The sequence below is a fragment of the Merops nubicus genome, unplaced genomic scaffold (genome assembly GCF_000691845.1).
Source record: "Merops nubicus isolate BGI_N331 unplaced genomic scaffold, ASM69184v1 scaffold659, whole genome shotgun sequence".
Classification (NCBI taxonomy): Eukaryota; Metazoa; Chordata; class Aves; order Coraciiformes; family Meropidae; genus Merops; species Merops nubicus.
The window spans coordinates 27,383-40,670 of NW_008629938.1; the positions used below are offsets into that span (position 1 = coordinate 27,383).

The window sequence follows — 13,288 nt, forward strand, 5'->3', positions numbered from 1 at the left end:
GGGGAAAGGAGGAAAAACCAATTTCACTTGTGTGGTAAACTGTGATTACTTTCAACATATCCAGGCTGGAGTGTGTGTTTGCCTTTTTCTGAGCTGGGAAATGGACTGTTCAGCTTGTTGAACTGCTTGAGAGACTTTCTGGGCAGCATATAAAGTGGCACTCTTCTTTTAATAGGACAAAGAGCTGGCTCCACCCCTGCAGATCACACCAGAGACTGCTGCCATCGCCTTTGACAATGTGCATTTTGAATACCTTGAGGGGCAGAAAGTCCTTGCTGGAGTGTCTTTTGAAGTCCCTGCAGGAAAAAAAGTGGCCATTGTAGGAGGTAGTGGGTCAGGGTGGGTAAATGGACTAAATATGCCAATCAATGCTGCAGAATTTTGTGTCTGAAATGCTTTTGTTCTTGTGTTTTGCTTTTCATTGTTTGTGTTTGTGGCATCAGTTCTGTTTGGAGTTTGTGAATGGGAAGAGGGATGTAACATTAGCTTGAATTCTTTTCAATTTCAGGAAAAGCACAATTGTGAGGTTATTATTTCGTTTCTATGAACCTCAGAAAGGAAATATTTATATTGCTGGACAGAACATACAAGATGTCAGTTTGGAAAGCCTGAGGAAATCAATAGGAGTTGTACCTCAGGTAAGCTGTTTCATCTCCCAAACAGTCCATTGTAACAGTGATTCTCAGGACTCTGACACTGGCTCAGTGAGGGCCAATCCTCACTCAGTGTCTACTTCTGTTTAAAGTCACCAAGCTTGCTTTTCCCTGCCTCCTCCCCAGGAAATACTCTGGTTTTATGTGCATCATCAGACAGATCCAATTTCTGAAGTGTGTTTAAGCCTCTTCAGGAGAAACTGCCTCGAGCTTGAAGTGATTTGGCTTTATAGTCGATTACCACCCATAATGAGTTAGCAAAGTGAGAGAGGCATGCATGGCAGATAAATATATAGGACACAAACTGTATTAATCCCATTTTTGGGAAATTTCCCCAAACACTTCTACCTTCAGGCTTTGTAGAAAGATATAAGCTGTTCCGTATTGATTTCTTTCATGGATTGGGGATGGTTTTTAAACTATTATTCATGGTTTCTCATTTATAATAATCTCCCCATGAACACAGGATGCTGTTCTCTTCCACAATACTATCTACTACAATCTGCTGTATGGCCACATTGCTGCCACCCCAGAGGAGGTGTACAGAGTGGCCAAGCTGGCTGGGATCCACGATGCCATCCTCCGCATGCCAAACGGCTACAACACTCAGGTTGGGGAACGAGGACTCAAGCTCTCAGGTGGGTTCTGAAGCACACAAGTTCTCTCTGTCCCTTTTGCTACTTCCAACGTTTAGGGTTTATTCTTCAGTCAGACTTGCTTTTAGCCCCTTCACATTGTAACAGAATTGCAAGGCTGAGTATTGGTACAAAGATGTGTGGTTGAAGGCAGCTGTAGTCTGTAAAATATTTAAATGAATGTATTTTCAGGGGAGAGCATTGAAGGAGTGGATATGTAGGCATGCTGGTGCATCTGAGTAAAAATGATGTTTCTCAAATTTATTTGGGTAGTGGAATGCACGTGGATAGAATTGGGAACTTTATCATAGAATCATAAAATGTTTTGAGTTGGAAGGGACCTTTAAAGGCCACCTAGTCCAACCCCCCTGCAGGGAGCAGGGACATCTGCAGCTAGAGCAGGGTGCTCAGAGCTCCATCCAACCTCCCCTGGGATGGTGCCAGGGATGGGGCAGCGACCACCTCTCTGGGCAGCCTGGGCCAGGGGCTCACCACCCTCAGTGTCAAACATTTCTTCCTTCTCTCCAGTCTAAATCTCCCTCTTTTAGTTTCAAACCATCCCCCCTTTCCTGTAACAACAGGCCTGGTATGTGTGTGTGATTTGCATGTAGGATGTGAGAGGCAGATGTCCATAGACTTTCCAAATTTGAGTTCTTAAGTCTTGTAACAGCTGCAAGTCAGGTGGTGGTTTGGTTTTGCTGTTCCTAGTAAGGAAGGCAGTGGGATATGTTCTGGCAGCGTGGTCAGTTTGGACCCTGCTCATAATGAACAGGCTGATGCTGTCACAAATGTCATCTTGGGGCTCCTCAGGGTGCACCTTGAATTGCTCCCAAGTACAGTTGTGTGCTCAGCTCTTGGGGAATCTCCTTCTGTGTTCTGCTCCCAGGTGCCAGTTCGTGGGTTTAGGTTGAGATGTGGGGCTCACGTGTCCACTGCATGCTGTGTCCTTTTGTCAGATCCATATTTTCATAGATAATGAGAATTGCAACAGCCAGAAATGGTTCAGTTGTTTAGTGGGTTGAAGGTGTCAAATGTGTCTTTGAGTTCCTTCAGTAGCTCTGGAAAAATGTTCTCTGTTACTTTGAATGTTTGTGGTGTTCTGAATGGTAGCATGGCTCCCTAAGCTGTTACAAAGATATAGATTAATTTCTAAATCTGTTTAATAATTTTTTTAGCTTTTATGAAACTTCTTATACTTCCAGTCTGAAAAGTCCTGATTTGTTTTGCCTTTTTAAAATAATGTCTTGTGGGAGAAATAGGGGAGTGAAAGCTCTGTGAATTTAAGTGGTGGTCCTCAAAACCCAGACATTTTCTATGTGTGGTGGGAAAACTGAGGTCTTCAGCACCACTGACATGGTGGGTGACTCTGAGTGGCACCACAGCCATTGACCTGTGTCTGGAGGGTGACAACAGTGGCAGTGAAGTGTGGGCCAGGAAAAGCTGGGATCTTCATTTGGAGCCCTGGGTCTCTGAATAGTTACATCAGTTGAGTGCAACAAATGCTTTGTTTTAAAAAATAATAAGTAAATTGGATTCTCCCTGTATGCAAAAATTTGGTATATTGTGGATTCATTTCTTCCAGTAAATGATAGAATCCTAGAATGGTTTGGGTTGGAAGGGACCTTCAAGATCACCTGGTTCTAAGCCCCCTGCCATGGGCAGGGACACCTCCCACTGGAGCAGGTTGCTCCAAGCCCCATCCAGCCTGGCCTTGAACAGCTCCAGTGCTGGAGCATCCACAGCTTCCCTGGGCAGCCTGTGCCAGGGTCTCACCACCCTCACAGTGAGAACTTCTTCCACACATTTAATCTAAATCTCCCCTCTTCCAGTCTGAAGCCATTACCCCATGGCTTATCACTGCAGGCCCTTGTTAAAAGTCCCCCCCAGCTTTCTTCTAGGCCCCCTTCAGATACTGTGAGGCTGCAGTAAGGACTTTCCAGAACCTTCTCTTCTCCAGGCTGAGCAACCCCAACTCTCTCAGCCTGTCCTTGTAGGAGAGGTGCTCCAAAATGAGCAGTTTATTTCTGAGGACTGACATTGGGAAATGTTGTAGGTGCTGTGTTCATACTTTAAAACTGTTGGATTTTTCTCTACTTGGCAAGAGCATTAATGCCAGGAAGAGTCCCTGATGGCAGGGCAGCAGCATGGGTGGCAAACCTGAGTTCCTCTCCCCTACAAAAGCAGGCAGAAGGCAGCCTTAGCTGCTCTGAGAGCTTTCTCAGTTCCAGTGGTGAAGGAAGCATTTGGCTCAGTTTTTACTGGTCTCAGTGATTGACTCATTGAGAAAAAAACCTTTGGCTTCTTCAAACAGATTCAATTTTGGTGCTTTTTTAATAGATGTGTGATATCTGGGCTCTAACAGCCCAAAACTCTGACTTTGTGAAGGAAATGGTTAATGTGCTGCTGTCCTGAATATGAATGGGGAAGAACATAAAGCAAGTCAGTGTGCTACAAATGTAAGGAAAGACCTTGGGTTTTGTTATTGTCATGTCTTTTCAAACATGGATATTGTCAAGCAGTGAGTTTTGAACGTGCTATAAAAGAGAGAGAAGAGTGTGTTAAAATAGACTGAGTAAATTGTACAATTCTAATTGTAGGTGCAAATTTGAACTGCAGCATTATTATCAGCCTTCTAAATGGTTTATTAAAGCACATCCTTTCCTCCTAGGAGTGGAGCATTAGCAGTGATACAGTGATATTAAATGGAATGTTTTGAAGTCTTGAATAAACCAGAGGAGGACAAGTGCACACCCATGAAATGTTGGCACTGCTTACCAAATGTTTAGCAGATTTTTAAGTTCTCAAATGCACCTGTTTTCCTGTCTGTAAAAGTTGTCCAGAGTTATTCTTGAGTAGATGTTGGCTGTAAGAATTGTGAAGAAAGGAAACTAGTCTGGAACTGGGTTACATCAGAAGGCAGCAGGCAGTAGGTTGCATAATGAATGTGATTTCCAGTACCCTGTTAATTGTTCTTGGATGAGACTTGCTGGTTAAAGCTGTGAGGCCTGGACACTTTAACCCTGGGCCCTTGTGGAGTGGAAGGTTAGAGGAATGTTGAGGAGAGACCTGAAAGAAACAAATCTGTGTGCAGGGTGCATGAAATCAGACAGAGCAGCCATGGGCAGAGTGTTTTATTTGTGAGAGACAGCAGGATGGGTGGGTGGGTGTACAGGGCACAGCTCAGTCTGGGTGGATGAGCTCATACTCCCTGGTGTGCAGAGGGAGTTACTGCTCATTCTCATTGGTTACCTGGAAGAGTTCTCTGGCTTTTCCTAAAACCATAAGCAATTTTGACTCACTTCAGATTCACCAGGGAGTGAGAACTTGTCTGATACCTTCTGTAACATGTACAGACCTTTATCAGTAGCAGCTATGATGTATATTTAAACAAAAAAAAGCCAAACCAGAACTCCAACCCTCAAAACAGAATTTCTGCTGCTGAATTTAGGATATTATGATTGTAACCTCACCTGCTTTTTTTTTTTTTTCTTTCTCTTTCCTCCCTCATTCAGGAGGAGAAAAGCAAAGAATTGCAATTGCTAGAGCAATGTTAAAGGAGCCACTTATTTTTCTCTATGATGAAGCCACATCATCTTTAGATTCAATTACAGAAGAGGTAATTTGGGATAAAAAAAAAAATAGAAAACTTAAGTGGTGTAATGATGTCTGATTCTGATGCTTTTCCCTTGTGCTTTTGCCAGATTGCTATCATGTGTTTTCTTGGTATTAAGAGTTCCTGTGTGTAAGCCCTTTTCCTAAAGGCCAGGGCAGGGATACTGCCTGAGATGTCACAAAGAGCTCCAGCTCTCTCTCTGGGTCTGTGTTTTACACTGCTGAACTCCCATTCACCATTAAACCTTCTTCTCTTAAAACCCTTGCAAATACATCCTGTGGCCATGAAGGGGGAACCTTTCCAACCCACTTGAAAAGGTGTTTAGCTGACGTACAGCATTCATTACAAATGTCTTAGGAGTAATGGTGACATAATGCAGAGCAGAAAACCTTTTGCTTGCTGTGCAGCCCCTTTCTGAGATGCAGATGAGGTGGGTGTCACCTGCAGTGCTGGCATTGCACAGGAGGGGCTGGGAGACATCAGAGCTGTGTGACACAGATGTCATGACACAACCACAGCCACTGCATCAGGCTTCATCACTCCACCTCTGCTTAACCACTAAACTCACAGCACCAGCAGTAACCTCACAAGCTCATGTCATCAAAAACTAGACCCACGTTTGTCTTCACTTGGGCTGGTCATTGAGCAAACATCCTGACCTGTAGTCACTGAATTACCTTCACTTTCCAGATACAAAGAAATCAGAGTACAAACTGTGTGTCTACATAGTACAACTTTGAAATCTGGTTCAGCTTCCTGGTTGGACCAGAAGAGTCCATGACACACCCAGTCCTACAGAACACAGCTCGGCTTCCTCCTCTCTTGTATTTTGCTGTGTTTATTGCAAGAGTCACAGGCAGAGCTGAAAAGTTCACAGCAGAACTGCACTTTAAAGACAGCAAATGGACATGAGTCCTTTCCACTAAAGTAGATCTGGTAATCAAAAGGTTTTCTGACAAAGCCAAGTGTTTTTCAGGAAGATAAAGTGGGTGCTTCACTTACTGTGGCGAGGGCACAAACTCCCAGTCAGCTGCTTGCATCTGAACACAGTTTGGGAGGGTGGAAGAGTGCTCACAAAGGAAGCAGACAGAATTCCCAGAATTACCCTAACTTTATATTCCACATTGGCATGATATTGAGAGGGGTTTTTTCCTTTAACTTCCATTGATTGGAAAGTGCTTTGATGATGATTTATTATTTTCCTGTGCCTTTGCTGCTGGTTATGTTGCTTTTGTAGCATGGCTGCATGGGGGAGTTTTTCCTGAAATCAAGTAACAATTCTCTTCCTTTGTCCCTTGGGATATCTGCATTTTTCTATGAATACAAGATTTTTTTTGCAGTTTGAGGACTTCATTGGAGCCACAGCTAATCCATGCTTGGGATTCTTCTGTTTCTTCTGTAGGTACTCATAGCTGTTTCATATTGTGATGCTATAGCAGTACTGGAAGTGTTTCTCAAAACTTGTTTACAGGAGTTTGCATATTTCCAGACAGCATTTTCTTTCCCTTCACAGCACCCAGGAGTGTGTAAGGGTTTGTCTCTTCTTCTAATCTTGCAGAATATCCTCAGTGCCATGAGGGACATGGTGAAGCACCGAACGTCGGTGTTCATTGCCCACAGGTTGTCAACAGTGGTTGATGCAGATGAAATCATCGTGCTGGACCAGGTGAGGCCCTCACCCTGCTGTGTGTAATCCTCACAGAATGGCAGCTTTTGTTTTAGAGAGCCTTTGTGTCCTCTTCAGGAAATTAGACTCCTTTAAACTGCTGAAAGTTCTCTCTTAGGATAGGAACCGTGTTAGAAAATTCCAGTCCAAACTTTGCTTCTTATTTATTTCTCTTCTTTGCAACTAAACAGTTTATCAGCTGTAGAAAGTTGCACATGTGGCTCTCTTGTGTGTCATATTTTTACTTTATGTGCATTTTTTTTTTGTTTAGTTAAATGTTCTTTATATGGATTGTAACAAATTTCACTTGATGCTCTGGGAGTGGCTTGATGGTGGCATGTTTTTGATACATGCTTCTGTCAGATCAGGTTTCTAATGTGTTCCCCCAGTTTATGCTTCATTCTCATTACTCAGTGTCTGTTTTTCACATACATGTTTTTTTTCTTTCAATGGAGAGAGAGAGAGAGGACAGCATGTTCTGTTTCCATGCAGATAAAACTATTGTAGGATTGTTCAGTCTAATTATGGGGTAAATCTGAACACCATTCTCTATTGTACCTGTAAAAAAGTGTTATTATTCCCTTTCTGTATGCTTCAAAGGAAAAAAAAAATGTTTCCACATTTCATTTACTAACATCACTATTGAGCTATTGCCTCATACTCAGTGTATCCCAAGTCCATTTTCTTCTCTGTTACCCATATCTGGCTACAGACTTAAAATAAACAAATGTCCTTATTATAACTTCATTGCTACTCTTAACTGATAGTGCTGAAAATCTAGTGCTCTAGTCTGCTGATAGATGTTAAATTTATCTCTGCATTCATTCTTTTCAGTTGCTATTTATATGCTTGTGATCATAGGTGAATTTAGTGACTAAAATATGCATATTGGGAAGAAAATTAATTATTCCTGCAGTAGGATTTCGTGGGGAATTGGAACAAAATCTTATTAAATGGTGACAATCATAGAATCCATTTGGTTTTCCTGGATTTCAGGAAAACACTCAATTTTTTGTTGCATGGTCTAATTATAAAATCTTTCTGATTGGAAAGGACCTTTAAGATCATCAAGTGCAGCCGTTAATCCAACACTGCCAGGTCCCCACTGCCCTGTGTCCCTCAGCACCACATCGCCACAGCTTGGAAACCCCTCCAGGGGTGGGGACTCCACCACTGCCCTGGGCAGCCTGGCACAGCCCTGGGCAACCCTCCAGGGCAAGAAATTGTTCCTCAGGGCCAACCTCAACCTCCCCTGGGGCAACTTGAGGCCCTTTCCTCTTGTCCTGTCCCTTGTCCCTTGGGAGCAGAGCCCGACCCCCCCCTGGCTCCAGGCTCCTGTCAGGAGCTGTGCAGAGCCAGAAGGTCTCCCCTGAGCCTCCTTTGCTCCAGGCTCAGCACCCCCAGCTCCCTCAGCTGCTCCTCCCCACACTTGGGCTCTAGACCCTTCCTCAGCTTCATTGCCCTGCTTTGGACATGCTCAAGCACCTCGATGAGGACAGCACCTTGGAGTGAGGGGCCCAAAACTGAACCTAGAATTTGAGGTGCAACCTCACCAATGCCAAACCCAGGGAGATGATCCCTGCCCTACTCCAGTTGGCCACACTAGTGCTGATCCAGGCCAGGATGGTGCTGATCCAGGCCAGGATGCTGGTGGCCTTACGGGGCACCTGGGCACACAGTGGCTCATCTTCAGCCAGCTGTCACCCAACACCCCCAGGTCCTTTTCCTGCCGGGCAGTTTCCAGCCCCTTTTCCCCAGCCTGGAGTGTTGCAGGGGGTGGTTGTGACCCAAGGGCAGGACCCAGCCCTTGGCCTTGTTGAACCTCAGCCTATCAAGCCAGCCTGGCCAGACCTCTCTGTAGAGCCTCTGACCCTCAAACAGATCAACACCCCCCCCTGAACTGTGTCATCTGCAGTCTTACTGAGGGTGCCCTCCATCCCCTTGTCCAGATCCTTGATAAAGATACTGAAGAGAACTGGCCCCATCCTGAGCCCTTTCGTGCCTGCCTTTGCTCTGCAAATCCCAGCTTCCTGTGAATCCCCAAATGAAGTGGTGGAATAAACCACTCGTGCTGCTCTCTGCAGTTTTTGTTTGGTTTTGATCTGCTTGTTTTTTCAGCTTTTGCTGAAGAAACATTTGCTAAGGTGTATCCTTTATGTAACTGCCTGTTAAAACATCTTGCAAATGTTTTCTTTTTTATGTGTTAGAAGACAATCTGAGACCTTTTGTTGCCCGTGCAACTTTTCACAGCTTCCTAAGTGTGTGTTTTGTGTTACAGTGTAACTGCTAAATTAAAACTAAAAGCCCAGCCCAGAATGTAAGGCAGGCAGGGTGCTCACTTTGATGACTGGGGGGGAATGAGCGAGGCTGAGGCGGCGCCCGACTGCTCCAGGAGCCACCAGCAACGTTTGCTCAGCAGAAAGTTGCCTCTTGTCATCCCAGCTTTGATGGATGAGTGCTGTGGTGGCAGGCAGAGAAGCAAGGCTCAGCAGTGGAGGGGAGGGGAGGTGCCTGTGGCTGGTGTTGCTTAGCCAGGGGAACACAGCAGCACAGTTTCAGCACCTTTGTCTAGGTAAAATTAGAATAATTCTTGAGTAAACAAACACGGTGTTAATGATACAGATCTTAATGCTGTGAAGCTGAACTGGGAAGTTACAGTTGTGATGTTTGTTTGAGAGTTATTAAAAAAAAAGCCATGATTCACCAGCCCAGTCTCTACAATGAGCTCTCTAAATTAACCACTCTGAGGGTTTTTAAGTAAATTCTGCAGTTGTGTGGGTCGAGTGTGTTTCTGTTCAGACTCCACCAGCATGAGTAGGAATAGAAGTCCAAGACCCAATTTTTTTTCCCAGCGTGTTCATCAGCAGCTGTCACAAGGAGGTAGATTTAATTGTAGATCACAATTTAGAACTAATCTAAAATCCATGTAGTTGTCCTTACAGTGCTGCCTTTTCCCAAAAGACAGACTAGCTGGAGAATGAATACATTATTTTAATCTCAAGTCAGTGAATGTGAAAGTGTATCTCAAGGTAAAAAGATGAGTCTGATTTTTTTTTTTTTGGATGAGTAGTGTTGTTTCACTGCCTGTAGGATCTGAGTTCTCCCCCTTTCCACAGCAATAGTCCATAAATCATCTTTGCTCTTCAGAGTCACACAGATGAACTGAACTGCTTGCTCCATTTTCATGGTGGCAACTGCAACAACATGAGTTACTGAGCACCCACCTGAAAGCACAGTTTACACTAGTTGTTTTTAGAGTTTGATTTTAAATGTTCTGCTTATCTAGTGTGCTCTTTTCTTTCAGCTTCTCAGTGTGTGTTGGTTATCAAGCAAAGAAAAACACACGTTGGTTCATTCATGTGACTTTTGCACTAGTAGTTTTAACACCTTGCTCCTCACATAGAGATCTAAATTTGCTTTAAATGGCTCTTCCAGTTTAGATAATAAACCTTCCATGTTGGTGGGCTTTAAATTTTGTCCAGGTGGACAAAAGGCATCTACCTTCCCATGCATGTAGGTCTGGGAAGAACACAGCTCCAGGTTTTCAGCTTGCAGTGTAAGACACAATCCAGTGCAGCACACACTCACTCTTTCACTGGTGTCCCTCACGAGTAATTCCTGGAACATCCTGGCAGCATTTATATCCCTGAGGATGTAGTAAGATCAATTCCTGACTTGTTCCCCTCCTTCTTTTGCAGGGGAAGGTTGTGGAACGTGGTAGACACGCAGACCTCCTGGCAAGTCCCAACAATCTCTATTATGAGATGTGGCACACACAGAGCAGCAAAGTACTAAATAGCCATAATCATCCAAACTGGCAGGAGAGGGATAATCGGATGTCCAAAGAGGAGGAGAGGAAGAAACTGGAAGAAGAGATTACCAACAGTGTGAAGGGCTGTGGAAACTGTTCGTGCTGAGTGTGATCCTGGATTCCTCCTCTGTAACAGGTTAAAAATGCACAAGGTTACAGGGAAGTGCAGCTCTTGTTTTCACCTCACCATTCAAAAACTTCCTGGGTTTTGCAGTTTTGGGGTTTTACAGTTTCTCGGACATCATTTCAACCAAAGGAGTTCTATTTTTACATCTTTAGAAAACTCAAATGTTCAGTGGCATCTACAAGAGCTGAGCTTTGTAAAAAAACTTTAAACTTCTCAACTAAGAGTGTAATTTATGGCAATTTTTAGGTATTGGTAAATTCTCCTGGTAGTTGCTTGAGGTGGGTTATTAAATTGTAAACAGATTTGCCCTTGACTTATATTATTTCTCATCATTAATGGCTGATAAATATGTCATACTGTAATTGGGTTACTTTGAACTCATTTGCTAGTGAGAAGATCCAATTTAAATTCTTCAGTAGTGTTCTGGTTTAAAATGTTTCTCCTTGTAAAGAACAAGAAAAGCCTCAACAAAATATTAGAGGCTTCTAGTGGCAAACTAAATATTGGAATTATTCATCTCATCCTTCAAAAACACCTTTCCTAAAAGAAAACTAACAGTATTTTTAAGAGCTCGTAAAATCTGGATTTGACAAAACACTCTGTGACTTCACAGAAAAGAGACAAGATGTTGTATGGAAATACAAAGAATCAGAAGTTTCCCTTACATGAAAAAATCCAAGTTCAGGATTCTGTATCCTCATCTGCTGTAGCAGTCAAAGCAGAAAGCAGTCACTTTTTGCATTCAGTCATGGTCTTAGGGAGCAATTAAGATTCAATAAAGACTTCCATAAATTTCTGTTATGTCACTAATGTATGAGAAAATGGCCTGGATGGTGTTGAAAGCCTTGTGGTAATAATCTCCTGTTTCAATAGTCAAAACTTGGTCAGTGTCAAGAGAGCTCAGTGCCTGTGACTGGCTTTGGTGGCAAGGTTTTGGGCAGGGGGGGGGCTACAGGGGAGAAGCTGCCAGAAGCTTCCCCCATGTCTGACAGAGCCCACGCCAGCTGGCTCCAGGATGGATCCACCCCTTGCCAAGGCTCAGCCCATCAGCAGTGGTGGCAGCACCTCTGGGATAACATACTTAAGAAGGGAAAAAAACTGCTGTGCAACAACAGCTGGGAGAGAGGAGTGAGAGCATGTAGAGGAACAACCATACAAGCCCCAAGGACACTGAAGAAGGAGGAGTGGGAGAAGGTGCTCCAGGTGCTGGAGCAGCTTCTCCTGCAGCCTGTGGTGAGGAGCAGTGAGCCAGGCTGTCCCTCTGCAGCCCATGGGGGTCCACAGTGGAGCAGAGACCCACAGAGAACCCCACGCCAGAAGAGGTGGGTGTGCCCAAAGGAGGTTCTGCCCCCGTGGGAAGCCTGCAGTGGATCAGGCTCCTGGCAGGACCTGTGGAGAGAGGAGCCCACGTGGGAGCAGATGTACTGGCAGGACTTGTGAGCCCACGGGGGATCCACACTGGAGCAGTTCATGAAGAGCTGAATCCCACGGGAAGGACCCACACTGGAGAAGTTCATGGAGGATTGTCTCCCATGGGAAAGACCCCACACTGGAGCAGAGGAAGAGTGTGAGGAGGAAGGAGCAGCAGAGAGAGTGTGTGATGAACTGACCAGAGCCCCCCTTCCCCATCCCCCTGTGCCACTTGAGGAGGCAGAGAAACTGGGAGTGAAGCTGAGCCTGGGAAGAAGGGAGGGGTGGGGGGGAAGGTATTTGTTAAGATTTTATTTCTCATTACCCTGCTCTGCTTTGATTGGTAATAAATTAAACCAATTTCCTCAGGTTAAGTCTGTTTTGCCTCCAACAGTAACTGGTGAGGGATCTCCCCCTGCTCTTATCTGGAGCCATGAACCCTTCCTTGTATTTTCTCTGCCATGCCTAGCTGAGGAGGGCAGTGGTAGAGCAGCTCTGGTGGGCACCTGGTGTCCAGCCAGGGTCAGCCCACCACAACAGGATTGTGTTTTTAGACCTTATCTCTTCAGGGAAATTTACCACATCTACTTATTCTGGTATAATTTTTCATGATGAATTTAAAAATAAAAATCTTTCTCTTGGGTGTTGAAAAGTAACTTTTTTTTCCTGGGAAATTATACCAGTATAATTACACTGATGTAATTATGTTTGTAAATCAGATGCAAGATCTCTCAGTGTGGGCACCAGCAAAGCGCTGAGTCTTGGGGCTTCTGGAAATTTAGTTGCAAATAGTGGGTTTTTTTTGTATTATACCTTCCCCTGCAACTAAATATAGAAACAGTAGCTGAAAGGCTGTGAAGCCTTTGCTCCTTTGTTTTCTGCTAGTTACTAATTTTCTCTCTGTTAAAATGATAGATGGAAAAAAAAAACCCAACCAAGCTGGGTGGAAAAAAAAACAACCTGACATTGGCCTCCAATTAAAAATTATTTTATAAGTCTATCAAATTGAAGGAGTTACATTTTCATCCTTGGAGTGCAGAAGGAGAGTGAAGCCCTTGTTCATATTGTGAACAGTTCAGAATTCTTCTAGCTTACAACCTGCCTTTTATTTTCCCTAATTGTCTCAATTTTAGTTTCCAGCAGTGGTAGGGTTGCCTATAAAGGTGCAGTTTTCTCTGAACTGCCAGAAACAGCTAGCAAAGGTTTATTTAAAAAGTCTTTCTATGAGGCATCTCCCTTTCCTGTGCTGTGGCTCATACCCAAGGAATGTGTCACCCCTCCCCAGCCCCTCCCCACCCCACAAGAGCTAGTTTTTGGAGTTAAATAATCTGTCTCCTGTTGTGTGCAGCAGGTAATGTGCAAAGACTGTAAAT

General features: G+C 44.1%; 1 protein-coding gene across 1 annotated transcript in view; it reads left to right on the top strand.

The window, feature by feature from the left end:
* The window catches only part of ABCB7 (ATP-binding cassette, sub-family B (MDR/TAP), member 7), a 32,283-nt gene extending 21,472 nt beyond the window's left edge, over positions 1-10,811 (top strand). Inside the window, exons 10-15 of the mRNA XM_008947081.1 lie at positions 176-339; positions 509-638; positions 1,120-1,291; positions 4,801-4,904; positions 6,460-6,567; positions 10,266-10,811. Coding sequence (XP_008945329.1) covers positions 176-339; positions 509-638; positions 1,120-1,291; positions 4,801-4,904; positions 6,460-6,567; positions 10,266-10,484 — 897 coding nt within the window. The 3' untranslated portion in view covers positions 10,485-10,811. The remainder of the gene's footprint in view (positions 1-175; positions 340-508; positions 639-1,119; positions 1,292-4,800; positions 4,905-6,459; positions 6,568-10,265) is intronic.
* Positions 10,812-13,288: the final 2,477 nt, after the last annotated feature.